The sequence below is a fragment of the Marmota monax genome, unplaced genomic scaffold (assembly GCF_021218885.2).
Source record: "Marmota monax isolate L192 unplaced genomic scaffold, Marmota_monax_Labrador192_F-V1.1 WCK01_AAM20220418_F8-fsc00113, whole genome shotgun sequence".
Lineage (NCBI taxonomy): Eukaryota > Metazoa > Chordata > Mammalia > Rodentia > Sciuridae > Marmota > Marmota monax.
The window spans coordinates 1295560-1311239 of NW_026694479.1; the positions used below are offsets into that span (position 1 = coordinate 1295560).

At 43.9% G+C, this 15680-nt stretch overlaps 1 protein-coding gene across 6 annotated transcripts in view; it reads right to left on the minus strand.

Moving 5' to 3' along the window:
• Positions 1 to 15680, minus strand: part of Stox2 (storkhead box 2) — a 221719-nt gene that overhangs the window by 107463 nt on the left and 98576 nt on the right. The window contains exon 1 of one of the 6 annotated variants that reach the window (XM_046419057.2): positions 691 to 1008. The exons of the other annotated variants lie outside the window; for them this stretch is intronic. Coding sequence (XP_046275013.1) covers positions 691 to 856 — 166 coding nt within the window. The 5' untranslated portion in view covers positions 857 to 1008. Of the gene's footprint in view, positions 1 to 690; positions 1009 to 15680 lie in introns of those variants that run through there. 6 annotated transcript variants of the gene reach the window in all.

A 15680-nucleotide genomic window follows, 5' to 3' on the forward strand; every position in this document is an offset into this window, starting at 1 on the left:
GAAGCCTTCACTTCCATTTACCGTTTTGTTTGTCCTTTCTGTCTGACATGCAAATACAGGATACTGCCTCCATTCTTTCCATGCAACCTAATTCAAAGCAACATATGTTAAATCCACGCAGAATCATGTGAGTATTCAATCCGCATACACACCATTACCCCACAGAATGCATTCAATGAGCTCCAACATAGTTCCCTGCGTGCAATTCGGAGAAGCCTGGGATGTATGTATGCAGGGATCTCTCCCGACTCGAACCATCCAGAACGGCGCATCGAACCTGTTCCCTTTTAAGAAAAGGGGGCCGTTTAAATACCCACTAAGGTAACTGACCACAATTGCAGGAGCAAGCCAGCCTGGTCCTGCGGGCAACACTGGACGCAGGCTGTTTCACAAAGCTCAAGGAGGCTGCAGCGCCGGAGCTTGCAGTCATTTATCTCCCTGCAGCCAAAACGCCCGGCTCGTCCCCCCTCCCGGATTTTACCTAACTAATAGCTCCCAAACCCCATATTGAGAGGGCCTGCTGTGGATCTTGCGGAGGTACAAAATGGTGGATGTGAGCTAATTTTTCCCTGCTTTCCCCATAACTTATCGCATCCATCACCGCCGGTCCTCTGCTCCAAGGACCCCGGCGGCAGCGCACCCGAGCACGCCCCGCGAACCCGGCCCGGGGGCAGAAACGCGGTTACCAACCTGATGTCATGTAGCCCCGCGAAGCCTGGGGCGCGAAGGCCGCGGGGAAGCGCTTGTGCAGGCGGTAGTCCTTCTCGCTGCGGGACCTCATGCGGTCCGAGGCCCGGTCCGAGAAATCCGAGCTAGGCCAGGCTCGCCGCAAGGTTGTGCTCCGGGTCTTCTTCATGGTGGGGAGGGCGACCTGCTGCCCCGATCCTCGGGGCCTCAGCGCCGGGGCGCAGCGCGCTGCTTCATCCGTCTAAGGCGGGCACGACCCGGGCGGACTCTGCGCACATTTTCCCAGCCCCTCCTCGTCGGCGTCTACACCGCCAGCGGCGGGTCCGGCCCTCCCCACGCCCCCCCACACCCCCACGGCGAAGGCTCCGATTTTACACACGTCCCACAATGCATTACACTTCATTTGCAATCCGCCCGGCTTATAGCTTCCAGATTCCTGGGGGGAAAGGCACGTTAGGAGGCTCCCTGGCCAGGAGGAGGCGGGGAGGGGGCGGGCGGGGTGGGGGCGCCGAGACTTGCAGCGTGAAAGCAATGGGAGCGCAGACAATGGCCCGATTCAGCGCAGGAGTGCTTAGCCAACTGTGAGCCAGGGCACAAAAGACCCAAACAAATGAGGAAGCCCAGGCCTCCGAGGCTGACCCGGGATCCGGCTCCCGGGAAGCCGGAGGGGCGGCCGCAGCCCCACCGCGTCCGGCGGCTCAGCGCGAGGCGTGGGGATGACAGTGTCCAAGTCGTGTCCCCCCGGGCCTATCAGCCGTGCGGCCCGCAGTCCCCGGCGTAGGCTGGCTCGGCCTCCCCTGCAGTCCCTGGGAGGCAGTCCTCATTCCCGTGGTTCGAATGGGGGGCGCGTGAGCACAGGGATCGCGGCAGGCTCTGCAGACAGCAGCTGCGGCAAGGCAGGCGGGCTCCTGCGGAATCCAGGAAGAGCCCAGTTGTCCCGACGACTGCGGCGCCTCGTCAATCTTCCTCCTTCCGAGGCTCCGGGTGGTGTGCGCGCGTGTGGGTGTGGGTGAGTGGGTGGGTGGGTGTGTGCGGCGGCGACACGCGTGTGCCCCCCTCCACATGCGTGCTCCTACTTACTGGCCCAGGCGGCGACGGGAGCCATGGCTGCCAAGGATGCCGAGCCCGCCGATCGACCCCGCGCGTCGGCACCGCGGCTCAGAAGCGGGCACGCAGAACGGGTGTGGAAGGGCAGGAAGCAGGACAGCCGCCCAGTCTCCTGCTAATCACCGAGCTGCCCCGAGTGAAGCGCCGCCGATCCTGACAGGCTTCTCATTTTCATGTAAAACACCCCGAGGCGGCGCTGGGACCTTGGCTGGCGCCCCAGCCTAAGACAGCGCTTGGATATTTACATATTTTTAGGATGGTCCCTCCCCCTGGCCGAGAAAGCGAGGCTTCGTGGGAATCGGAGAGCTGCGGTGCCCTGCCTTGCCCACCTGCGCCAACCCCGAAGTGAGCCAGAGCCAGAGGGAGGGGGCGCCAGCGCGAGCTCCTCCGACCGCGGCAGACGCGCAGGCCTGGGTGGACGCCGCCGGGAAACGCAGTGCAAGTGGCCTCGGCTCCCTCTCTCTCCCCCAGGATCCCCTGCGTAAGTCACTGCCAGGCGCCTGGGCTGCACTCAGGTCCACAGCCCCTGCACACCCACGGCTCTGCACAGCTGTTTCTGGCCCAACAACCAATCGCTATAGGACAACAATGCGCGCGGCGCGCGAGGGGAGGAGGGGGCGATGCGCCGCCCGGGCCGGGGCGCTGGGCCCGGGACGCCGAGGTCACGCCGAGTTAAAGGCGCCTGGCCACATTGCTGCGAACCCCAACCACGATCCGCCTACTGCCATTTTTTCCAGACCGCCCCTATTTGGCTTTCAAAAAAAAAATGCTTTCGAGCTGTAGACAACAAAAATAAATATTTTCCCTTTTAACATTGTATTTTATTTCACGTTTGGGCATTCTTTTTCCACCTGTGACAACGCAACGTTCAAAATCTTTTTTATGCTGTTGTGTCACAGTCACAGGTGCCAAGATGCAAAGACAGGGGACAGGGATATTAAATCTAGGGATATGCTCTTTAGGCTGATAACCGTGGAAACGCCAGCAGATTTTAAATGGTTAATGTTCAGGAAGTTCTAGCACAATCTGGTGCTATTCCAAGGGTTGACTTCTTTGGGAGAGAAACAAGATTCTTGGAAAACCAGGCAGAGGCATTACAGAATCTAGAACTAGAGCGTCCATCGTTCAGTATGCCAAGGCTGCCCTCTGTAATCTGCGGCCAGTATGATCTCGCCCTTGGGATACCAGGGGTAAATAAATGACCACTAAGTCTCTTATGGATCTTATATTTACACTAATCAGTATTTATTACCAACTGTAAACCAATCAGCTAATGCTTAGTGACATTTTTTTTAAGTTAGAATTTTGCTAAAAGTCTCCTTTAATGTAAAAGAACTGCTAAGAGCCTAAAGACTACCGCTTTAGAAGCTATAGGCTAAATGTGTAAAGAACCAAAAGGAAAATAAAAATAATTGTATTAATGAATGCAGAAGATACTGACCTTTAGAGATCTCTATTCAACAGTAAGTACCTCCCATGAATCAAAAATGGTTACATGAATGACTATAATAGTTTGATTTAAGGCTAATGGTGATACCTTTGGCAACTGTGATATTCATTCATTGAACAAATAATTCTTGACTCTTGTAAATGCTAGCTAGCACCGTGATGAGTGCTGAGAGATACAATAAGTTCTGTGAAGAAAAAAAAAATGACCTCTGTGGGAAATTATGGTTGAGCTGATGATACCTACAGCATAAGGGGCTACCTAAGCAAAGAGTTTGGGAAATGATGTTTGAAAACATGGGAACAGCCCATGCAAAGGCCCTGAGGTTGGAAAGAGTCAGCTTCTGTTGGAAGAAATGAAAGAAGGCCAGTGTGGCTGGAATTGGAGTGAAAGAGAGGTGTGTGATGAAGTCATGAGGGAGGGGAGAGCCAGATCATGCAAGGACTTGCAGGCCATGTTAGAGGTTTGTACTCTGTTCCTGGTGTAATGTGAACCACCAAAGAGTTTAAACCAAAGAAACAGCAATAGTTTTAGAATTTCTATATAGAAAGGGCTTAGAGAAGGGGGTCTGTTTGAAGGGAGGAATCAGCTAGGAATTTCCCAGAAAGTAAGTTTGAATCACATTTGACTTGAAATTGAAAAATTTTAACTTGTTCATATGAAAAACTGGGGGTGGGTTGATGGATATTTGGGGAGGAGGGCTACAGCTTCATTGAGCCACTTTTGAAAGCAGACCTAGGAGGACAGCCATATCATCCAGTGGTCAAGGCCAAACAACCTGACACAGGAGAATTTGACAGTCATATGCTGTGTTTGTTAAATCACATCAGAGGGTAAAGTAGGAGAGGAAGGGCAGTTAGGTAATTTATTCACTGAATCAGACATTTTGAATGGTTATGAATAGAAGGTTTTCATCTGGCAAGTAGTATATTGTGAAATGAGCCCTATCTGAAGAGACTGGACATGTGTAGCCACTGTTAAAACTTATTGTGTCCATCTGTGATGTGGAAAAGATTCACTTTGGTCATTTGTAACCCCCACATCCTCATCTTTCTCCGTCTACCTGAGCCAGTCATGTATGTGGGGCATTAAGTGTCCATCAAGCACATTCAGTTTTGCAACCCCAGTATTCAGTAATAGAAAAGTTTAGCATTAAATAAATAAATGATAAAACAAATTGATTTTATAGAATAATATTCTTGAATCAGGCTTAAGAACAATCTGTGTATATGGTATTTATATATCAAACATATTAGCAACACTAATGAGAGATTTGCTTTGCGATTCTAATTCATTTGTGTTATTGACTTTAGAGTCGTAATGTTTGATTGAAAGGGGTAAGAATTTTAACTTTGAAATTCTCTTCACTTAAAACTTTATGAAGTTTGTAACAGTTGAATGAATTTAAGGGATAATAAAATGTAAACTCCATGAGCCTAAGAGTTTGCTCTAGTGATTGTTGCTCTTTGTTCTTATTTTATTCATAGTTATTGCTCCAGGGGCTAGCAATACCTGGGGGTGACTAAGGAATGCCTGTGAAGCACAGGGGAAGATTTGGGTTGAAGCCTTCCCAGATACATCAACTGCCTTTTAAAAATTAAATGTGTAAGAGTATGACTTGAAAAACCAGATGAACTCGACTTAATGAAAATTTTGAAATTGTATGCATCAAAAGACATTAGAAACAGAGAAAAAAAGGCAAGACACAGAATGGAAGAAAATATTTGCCAATCATAAATATAATAAAGGATGGATATCTGGAATATATACAGGAAGCCTAAAATTTAACACAGCAACAAATATGCAATAACCCAATTCCAAAATGGCAAAGAACTTGAGAAGACATTTCTGCAAAGAAGAGACACAAATGGCCAAAAAGCACATAAAAAAATGCTCAGCATCACTTATCATTAGAGAAATGCAGATTAAAGCTATAATAAAGTACCACCTCACACCGATTAGGATGGCGACTGTCAACAACAAGACAGAAAACAACAGTGGAAAAAAAACTGAAAGCAAGGTGTCAAAGAGATATTTATACACCAATGTTCATAACTGCATTCTTCACAACAGCTAAAATGTGGAAGCAATCCAAGTATTTATCAATGGATGGATAAATAAAATGCAGTATACATATTCAATGGAATATCATTCGGCCTTCAAAAGGAAGGAGATTCTGACACATGCTACAACAGGGATGAACCCTGAGGACATTATGCTAAGTGAAAAAAGTCACAAAAAAGTGCTGGGGTTGTGGCTCAGCTGTAGAACGCTCCCTTAGCACGGGCAGAACCTGGGTTCTATCCTCAGCACCACAATAAAAATAAAGACATTGTGTTGTGTCCATCTACACCTAAAAAATAAATATTAAAAAAAGTCACAAAAAGACAATTAGGTGGGCTGAGATTGTGGCTCGGCGGTAGAGCACTTACCTAGCACATGGGAGACTCTGGGTTCGATCCTCAGCACCATATAAAAATAAAATAAATAAAGGCCTTGTGTCCAACTACAACTAAAAAATTTTAAAAAATATTTTTAAAAAAGACAAACATGCAGGCCCGCAATCCCAGTGACTTAGTAGGCTGAGACAGGAGGATTACAAGATCAAGACCAGCCTCAGCAACTTAGCAAGGCCCTAAGCAACTTAGTGAAACCCTGTCCCAAAATAAATTTACAAAATAAAAATAAAAAGGGCTGGAGATATGGCTCAGTGGTTAAATGTCTCCAAGTATATATTAAAAAAAAAACTAATAGTGTATGATTCCACATATATGAAAACTCAGAATACTCAAAATTATGAGACTCGGAGGAGAATGATGTTTGTTAGGACTGGGGGAAGGGCTAGTGGGGAGTCAAGGAGTAGAAAGTATTAATCTTACAAGATGAAACAATTATGACGATGGATGGTGGTGACAGATGCTGATGTTCTGGATTTATTTCATTTTGCTAAACTATATCCTTAAAATAGTTAAAATTATAAGTTAATTGTGTGTATTTACCTTGATAAAAATAACAACTTTTAAAAAATTAAATACATCAGGGCTGGGGATATGGCTCAAGCGGTAGCGCGCTCCCCTGGCATGCATGGGGCGCGCAGGGTTCGATCCTCAGCACCACATAAAAAAATAAAATAAAAATGTTGTGTCCACCGAAAACTAAATAAATTTAGTTATTTATTTTAATATTTATTATTTAAATAATAAATATTAATTTTTAATATTTATTATTTAAAATAAATATTTAAAAAATTCTCTCTCTCTCTCTCTCTCTCTCTCCCTCTCTCCCCCCTCTCTCTCTAAAAAAAAAAAAATACATCAAATGTACAGATGTAATTAAGTATTCAAGGGAATGTATTTCATTGTGTTTCTAAATAAAACTAACGGTTGAGTAAAGGGAATTTAATCTTCAATTTGAGTTGATCAAATGCTTTTCAAAGTCAAAACTGTAAGAGTTATTGTTTCTATTTTTCTTATTTTAAAAATAAGCAGATTTTAGAAACCTCTAAAACTGTGAGCCCCCCCCCCAAAAAAAAAAACCCTTTTGTTCTTTTTAAGTTAATATTTCAGGTATTTTCTTATAGTAACAGAAAGCTAGTAAGTAAAGCAAAGCTTGATATTTGAATTTGAACCATTTGTATACTGAACATTAATTAATAGTCTAAGTATCTGTAAACAACCTTTGCTGTATATAGAATTCCCCACCTCCAACAATTAAAAATCCACACTGACTACAAACTGTAGATTAAATTAAATCAGAGAGAAACTGAACAACTGAAGTAATTTTTTTAAGGTTGATTTGAGTAAAAAATAAATAAATAAATAAATAAATAAATAAATAAATGTAAGCATTTAAATGTAAGAAGTAACAGAACTGACCCTGAACATGTAGCCCAGAGAATATCAATCTCAGTCCAGAATCTTCCAAACACATAGCAGCATAGATACAAGGAAGGTCATGGATACAATATTAGCAACTTCCATTAGTGCATTAAATTCATCAAATTGGAATTTTCACGTACATTCCATTGAAACTGAAACCAAACTGCCCCTGGCCTCTTCTCTGGCAAAGCATGGCTTTGATGTAGTAACATGACTTCAGCATGCGAAGAGGAATAAGTGTGTATGCATTTACATAAGCATGGAACTTTGTGATTCAAATATTTCTTGAATAAAAATCAGAGTCCTAAATCTGATAATAATTTATCTTTCTGTTTCTTCCTGGAACATGAATTACCAAAAAAATACTAGCAGTTTAATTTTATAAATACACTGAGTAACAAGTTTAAAAAAAATACACATACACACCTTGGTGTAAGGTGGTTGTGTGGCCCAGGTTATGAAACAGAGGACATCAGAAAAAGAGCCAGTCCCTGAAGGAGGCTTTCAGAGGCTTGTAAGATGGAAAACCAGGGGGGGGGGGATTTCTTACAAGATGAATATCTACACCCGTATATTCATGTTCACCTACATATGCCCTCCTAAGGCAGTAAGGTAGTGACCAAGGCTTTGTCCCTCGGGCACATTTGAAAGATGTTTTTGGCAACTCCTAGTTAGAACTTCATCAGAAAGCTCCAGCACTTTATGGTCTTTCCCAGAAGATGCTCTCTCCTCCTGTGGACCCCCACGTGTGCATTTAGTTCTGCATCTCTCAAAGCTGTGCTGCAGGGAATGCTTGTCCAAGGCTTGTTCACAGCTGTGATTTGAAAAGAGAGTTTATTGTCAAGTAAGTTTGGAAAATATTTTATTTAAAACAGGCCTGCCAGACCTCTCTGAGCTTTTGAATGTTGGTGTATATTGGAAACCTAGCCCCCCAAATGCTAATCGAGCTCTAAGAGGAAAAAGTGCATTTAAAAACTCTGAATCTTTTCTAGATCCTTCGGGTTACCCATGAACCGTGTTCATATCACATAACTAAACAGGCGAAGTCCCAGTGATGTGCCTGGATGTTGCCACTAACACCAGGGTGCTGCTAAGTCAGAGAGCTTAAAGACATGGCCTCCATAAACTTAGCTTAGAACAAGAAAGAAGAAAATAAAACGCAGGCCAGCAGGAGTGTGCTCCGGAGCCATGGCATTCAGTAGGGATCAAGAAGAATCTAGAAAAGTGAAAACTACCCCAAGTGTCCACTGATGGATAAATGGATCAAGAAAAAGTGGTATAGGGCTGGACGTAGCTCAGTGGTAGAGTGCTTGCCTAGAATGCACGAGGCCCTGGGTTCCATCCCCAGCAACACACACACATACACTCACACACACACACACACTCACACACAAGTACTCACACACACAGGGGTATAAAATGGAACAATATTCAGCCTTCAAAAGGAAGGAAATTCTGACATATGCTATAACATGGAGGAACCTTCAAGCCATTCTGCTAAGTGAAATAAACTGGTCCCAAATGGACAAATGTATGAGTTCACTTATAGGAGGATCCCAGAGTAGCCAAATTCAGAGAAGCAAAGGAGAAAGAGACCCACCAGGTGCCAGAGACAGGGATAATGGTTACAGAGCATCGGTTTGGGAAGAAGAAAAAGTTCTGGAGATGGATGGGGCTGATTGTCACACAATGATGCAAATGCACTTAATAAGAATAGAGTTCAAACAACAAGGTCACAGTCAAGAAGTGGCTTTGTATGAGCATGGTACAGAGGATGAGTTTTTGAATCGTTCTTTGAGCCTTACTTGCACACACGGAGGGTGGGGGAGGGGCACACGTTCCTTCCTTTATTATATTTAAAAACAAAGCCTAATATCAGATCATAAATACAAAAGAGAAGCTCAAAGGCACACTGACATGGTCAGGTTCCACCCAAATGTTACTAGAAAATGAGTTTTTAAAAGACCCATAGAAAAATGTTTTAAGTCTTTTTTTAAAAAAACTTTATAGACACTGACATTATTGCTCTTTCAATTTGATACTAAATACATTAGCAAATGTTGCATTTTCAAATGCATCCTCCTCTTATTTAATAAACCAATAATTGTTAAAGCTGAATTAAAGCCAAATCTTCATTATTAAATTTATTTTAAAGACCTGGCTCAAACCTCACTTCACATTTGATCAAATCCTAACTGCCTATTTGTAAATGGGACCATTTGTACTTTTGCTGGTCCAATCTGAACCTTATAACATTTCCAGATGCATAAAGATAACTGTAAGGGTATCTTGTCCTGTGACCTATGACCTGCTGTGACCTGTGACCTGTGACCTGAAGAAGAGGAAGCAGTTCTCTGCACAGCCTGGAATCATCCATGTACCCAAAGCTGAACTTCTGGTCCAGGCCTTACCCTTTCCAGGGCTGAAGATGTACAACTATGTTGGGTGCAGGACAGTCCCCTGCTCCCCTCTGCATAGGGCAAGAAGGTCCCCTCACGACACGCTTCAGTGATGACCCAGATTTCCCTACACCAGGGCTTGGCATGGAAAACAGCAGAGCACAGGGGTGTGGTGCGTGGGACAGTATCTAGGACACCTTGTAAAATTCAAATGCGGCTTTTCTGGAATAAGAATAGCAAGAGGGAAAAAAGGATGAGGAACAGTGAAAGGATGGAAGCCAATTGGGGACACCTGCACACCACCACGTGAGGCTTTCTCCAGCCACCTGAGGTCTCATCACTTTGGGGCACCGTATGCTAAGTAGGCTGTGCCCACCTCTGCTCTGACCTGGAGCTTGCCACAGGCAGGAAGAAAGGAATTGCTTGCTTTGTTTTGCATAGCAAAACCAGCCCATCATCTCTTAATGGCTTCTAAAGTCTCAGGAGGCACTTATTTTATAATATTATTGTTTCTCACATTGAGGCCTTCACCAGAGCATAATGCAAAAGGAAAGGGGGTACACTGACTACTAGGCAAAGGAGGGACATAATTGGACATGCAGTTAAATTTTTAATCCAGTGAGAACTGGCTGCATACAGGCACAAAGGAACTCTGGGTTTGGAGCAAATGCTGTAAAACTGAATTTTGATGATGGATGCCCAATTGCATAAATCTATTAAAACACATCAAACTGTACACTTCAAAAAGGATGAGTTTTATGATAACTGTCATGAAATTTGTGCCTCAGTAGAGCTGTTTAAGAAAAAGTTACCAAGCCACAGTGTGGAAAATAATACAGAAAACAAGGTGGTACAACAAATGAGGCGAGTCTGGATTTGAATTCCAGCCATAGAATGGAGAAGAGTGGACAGGAAGCACGGCCAAGTTAGAGCCTGCTGAGCACACTGGGGCAAAGGCAGGGTCGGGGAGGACACAGGTCATAGAGGTCGCCAGTCTTGATGGACAGGTGACCCCACACATAGAAACTGGGAAGTCTTTTTAATTTTGATCTCCCTTTTCCTGAACTCTCTAATACTTCTCATTCATGCTACCTACTATGGCCCTTGTCCTCACAGTACTTCTCAGTGTTAAGTAATTCCTAATTACATATACTAACATTTTTCCTCTTGTAAACAGAACTGAGAATCTGACCATTGCCAAGTCCATTCAGAACTTGGATCCTCTTTTGGTTTCTTGCTTGATGCTCATCTCCACTCTCTCCTTTTAAAACTCCACTTAGCTCTCCTATTTTTGGTTACATCTCTGCACATTTAGTACAGGTGTTCTCAGTTTTACCTCCAATCACCTTTTCTTCCTATTTGCAATCCACTGAATTTGACAACATCCACTGATTTGTTTTAATGTCTGTTAGTGGATGATTTCCAAATATTTCTCACCATTCCAGACCTTTCCCCTGGATCCCCACGTCCTTATTTCCTTCTGTCAATTGTGTGTCTTCCCTGAATACTCCATGAACCATCAAGCTCAAGCTGCTCATTACACTAAATTCATCACCTTCCTGTCACTCTTCCAGCCTCTGGGTCTCGGCACACGTTTCCAGACGTGGTGATTAGTACGTTCCCACCATCCAGTCTTCCCAGACAAGAACCCAGGAACCATCCCCACTGCTCTTGTCCCTTACTGCTCTTGCTCCATGCAGCCCATGCCCATCACTCCACTCAATCTGTCACCATACTGTGTGTTTCTGTCACCTTCCTATGTCCTAAAGGCCTGAGCCAAGGCACTGGGCTAGGAGAGGGAGCCCCTAAACAGAAAACCAGCTCTGCTTACCAAAGACAACACAAAAAGTAACACAAATTTCAATGAAATCAGACCATGCTACAAAATGAAAATATTAAAAATTGCAACAAAATATATGACAAACTACATGTAATCATATACCTAATTTATTTGTTAAAATGCTTCCTTCAAAACAAGCATTTCAATTAAAAGAATGGAACTTCAGAATCAGTCACTGGGTTCATCAACAGTTTAAGGCCAAGATCAGTTTTTATATTTCAGTTTTTATATTAACTAGCCTGGAGAAGTCTCAGGGAGAAGTCACGTGTGAACACCCTTGGGGATACTGGGAAACACCAAAGCGTCTTCTCTGACAAGGCTGGGCACAATGAAGCCACTTACTTCTGCTCAATAAACCTTGCTACCAGATGTGAGCAGCAGAATCTGTATTTATTCTGCATATGCTGGTATTTAATAAAATCTATGCCTCCTCTTTGAGAAAACATCCAAAAGGCTCTTTTATCAAGCTTTCATGCCTCTCATCAAAATAGCTAAAATAAGTAAAATAAGAAGAATCCATAATCTGGCTGTTCACCTAACTGAAAGAAGCCAGTCCACTATGTTCTCAGTGTGTGGCCCATAAGTTGAATTTTGCAACCAGCCTTTCAAACTGTCTCCGTCAAAAGCACTGTCTTTACAAATTAGCATGTGCTGCCACTATATTTCAAATCTAAAGTTATACTCATCAGCCTTCAAACAGACAAAGATCACACCAAAATATGATCATTAAAAAAGTCAGGAGCAAGGAGGGCCTCTCACCCAGACAACAAACCCCATGTCTATCTAAACCCCAAGTAGACAAATACCAGGTTTCTTCTCATGAAATTCAATAAGCCTCTGAATGAAACAATACTTGATTGGAGTCACCAAACTTGACAAGTTGGGGGCGGGGGAGTAGAAATTAAGTTGCCTGATTTACATGGCTGACAATTTTAACAATCCATTAAGTACATTTTTAAATTTTCCATGTGCATCTCAGGCTTACAGTGTAAATAACAAGTGGTTAACTTTTGCTTCTACTGTCAAACTTCAGGAGGTAGAAGGGCACCGTCACCATGACATCTTCATGAACTTCTTCACACCACTCCTTCTATTGACCCCCAAACTCTACCTAACATCACAAAGCTGGGTTCCTCAGATGATCATGACAGTACCAATTTGTTTGCATTCAAAACAGTACATGCTGAGAGCCACAGCCAGTCGGAATGGCCCCTGGCATTTTGCCAGAAGTAATGGTTGAGAGATGAGCCATTAAGATGATGTTGGATTGATTCAATTGTATATTAGACTTTTACTGTCCAGTAATAGGATGGCTCTTGGTGCCTCGGTTGGGCGCCCTGGAGTTCCCATTGAGTTCTCACGGGGTTCCGAGAGTGAGTGCAAGCGCAGCCAGGTGGTGTTCCCGGAGAGTTCCCGGGGAGAGTTCTGGTTGGTGTGTGGTGTGTTGCTGGAGGAGCCACGTGGGTGGCGTTCGGGAGAGTTCCCGGGGAGTGTGCGTGGAGTGTTGGTGGAGTTCGGGCAATAAAGTTTCCTGTTTGAAGATACAGGTGCTTTGTGGCGGCTTGTGATTTGTGCCCAGCCAGACTGCAGGCAAGTACACAAAAATGTAGCTGTCATCCTTGTAAATGATGTGTATCTCATTTGAACAGGGCCTTAACGTACTTTGCCACATTAGTGGACTTTTGTGTGGTAGAAAGTATTTTTTCATGGTTACCCTCCTACTCATTACAAAATCATGAAAATTATGGGAGCTGCAAATCCCATTTAATGAGCAGATAAAGTGCATTAGGAAGTAATATGCTAAAGTAAAACACAGCATTTGGACCACACAGAAATCGCCTCCACCTAGTGATACTGCCAGACTCCCCTGTGGAACATGCAGCCACAAAACTGACCCACCCAGCATCCATTCTGGTATCAATTTTTAAGGCTTCCATTTATTTTCTAGTTTTATTTTTTAAAAAAAAAATCACTACAAATAAAGTTCTCACATCATCCCCCTATGCCCCAAAGAATCATCTTGGGCACTTGCTGCAATGTATAAAAGCACCGAGCAATGTCCATTCCTCAACAGTTGTCATTTCCCATCTCAAGCCTTCTTGGAAGCTCTGCCCTGTTTACATGGGATGCTTAGTGCCTCCTGGGTCTCCTCAAAAACCCTCATTCATCCTCCAAGACATAAAATAAGGTCAGTTCTCCAAAGATTTTCCATCTTCCTTTCTTTGCACTCCATTTCCCTGCAATTAAAAGTCCTTGATTTGCTTATACAACAATAGATGTTCTTCCTATTATCTCGGTGCACAAGGTAATGCCATAGAAAAATATCTGCCTGCCCTCCTCCTGGCTCATGATCTCCTCAAGAACAAAGGCTGTTTAGTTTATTGATCTAATGTTCACAGGGCACCTGCTATGGTTATAAGTACTGGAAAACAAAAATTTAAAAGCAAAACTCTATAAACATCCACAAGAACAAAATCCTCCATCATGAAGGAGTCCACTCTAATGGGAGGAGACCATTAAAGCCATTACTTAGCAAATTGTATAGAGTATACAATGGTAATATGTGTGATGGAAGAAAGCAACACCACTGCCTAAGACTGAAAATAATGCCATTTGTGATTCAAAATGGGATGGCCAGGGAAGATGTCACATAATTAATCATTTTATGCCTGGTGCATTTCAAAAAATAGTGACATGGCTCCCAGGCTGCAAAGCCTGGCAGCTGGCCTACTAGGCCTTGTGGAGAAGAGGCAGCAGAGCAATGGAGAGGTGGAATGGCCGCCTGGGTGGGTTGGAGTGGCTGGGGGGCAGCAAGCGCGGCCTGCAACATGCGTGGATCCCACCATGCAGGCCTAGCGGTCCTGAGGTGCTGCAAGCCAAGGTGCTACGGCCTGTCATCCTTCTGTGGCCAGGCCTAGATGTGGTAAACACACGTGCTGCAAAAGCCTGCTACCTGCAGCACAGCAGCCCAGAACCTGCAAGCATAGACCACTAGACAGCCTTCACCTCCCATTCCTGACCTGCTGAGACAGGACAGAAGTGTGACACCTGACCAGAAGTCAGGACTGGGGAGTTGGTCAATAGTGTTAGTATTTCCAAATTCTAATTAGCATAAATTTGGACTAATAGCATGTTTACAAACCCTTATTGGCATTAAGTTTAAACCAATAGCAGTGACCCAGGTGCTTAAACCCTCAGACTAGCACACTGCGCGGAAGAAAACCTGCTATGGGTTTTTCTGGTCCTGTGTCTATTCTTCAATAGATCCTACTCTTACACTCACTCCTCCTGGTCTGTGGATTTCATTCTTCAAATTCATGAGACAAGAACTCTGAAAGAAGAAGAAATTGATAGTGAGCTGCCGGGGTCGGGGGCATGGCCTGCCATTAAGAGTTGCAACATTTCTCGACTACAGAGGCCTACAGCTTGTGCAGACCCCACCTGGCAGCAGAAGCAGTGAATCGAGTTTCATCTCAAAACTCCAGTAGAGCCTTGATAAATGTGTGCCATGATGTGCTAGTGTTAGGCCCCCTTCGGTGCTATGTTCCTAGCAGAGGGGCATCAGATGCCATGGATTTATAAAGTAGATTTAGGATAGTAAAGGAACAAATGTTATGTCTACTTCATCTTCTCTAATATCCTGCACAGCCACGAATCGGTAAGAATTCTTGTGTCTCAGGGAAAAATAAATATTGCCTTATGTTTGCATAGGACTTTCTGTGGTTAGGATCTTATATGTCCCCAAAGACCCATGTGTTGGAGCCTTAGACAACAGTGAGGCAGGATTGGGAGGTGGTGGAAACTTGAAGAGGTGGGGAGGTCTTTAGGTCATTGAGGGCATGCCCCTATGCCCTCTGGTGACCTTCCTGGCCATGAGGTGACCAGGTTTTGTTCTACCATGTACTTTCACTGTGATGTGACACCTCGGCTCAGGCCCCAAAGCAACAGAACCAATTGATCCTTTGGCTCCAAAACTATGAGCCAAAATAAATCTTTTATATTTATAAGTTGATTATCTCAGGTATTTATTATAGTGACAAAAACCTAACACAGGACTTTACAATTTATTGAGCCTTATAAGCAAAGCAGGGAAGGCAGGGATTATTTTCAGAAGTTAAAATGAAAAACCCAAAGTTCTGAGACAGAAGCAACTTGTCCAAAGTCATACAGAGGTCAAAGAACTAGAATTGCAGTCTTAGGATTTCTAGACCAGGATTTTTTTTTCTGCCCTATCCACCATATTTCTATCATGCCTAATGTGAGCAGTAACTAAACTTAAAGCTTCTCTTGTTCACTGTGGTTTATGTGGTCTGAATGAAGTT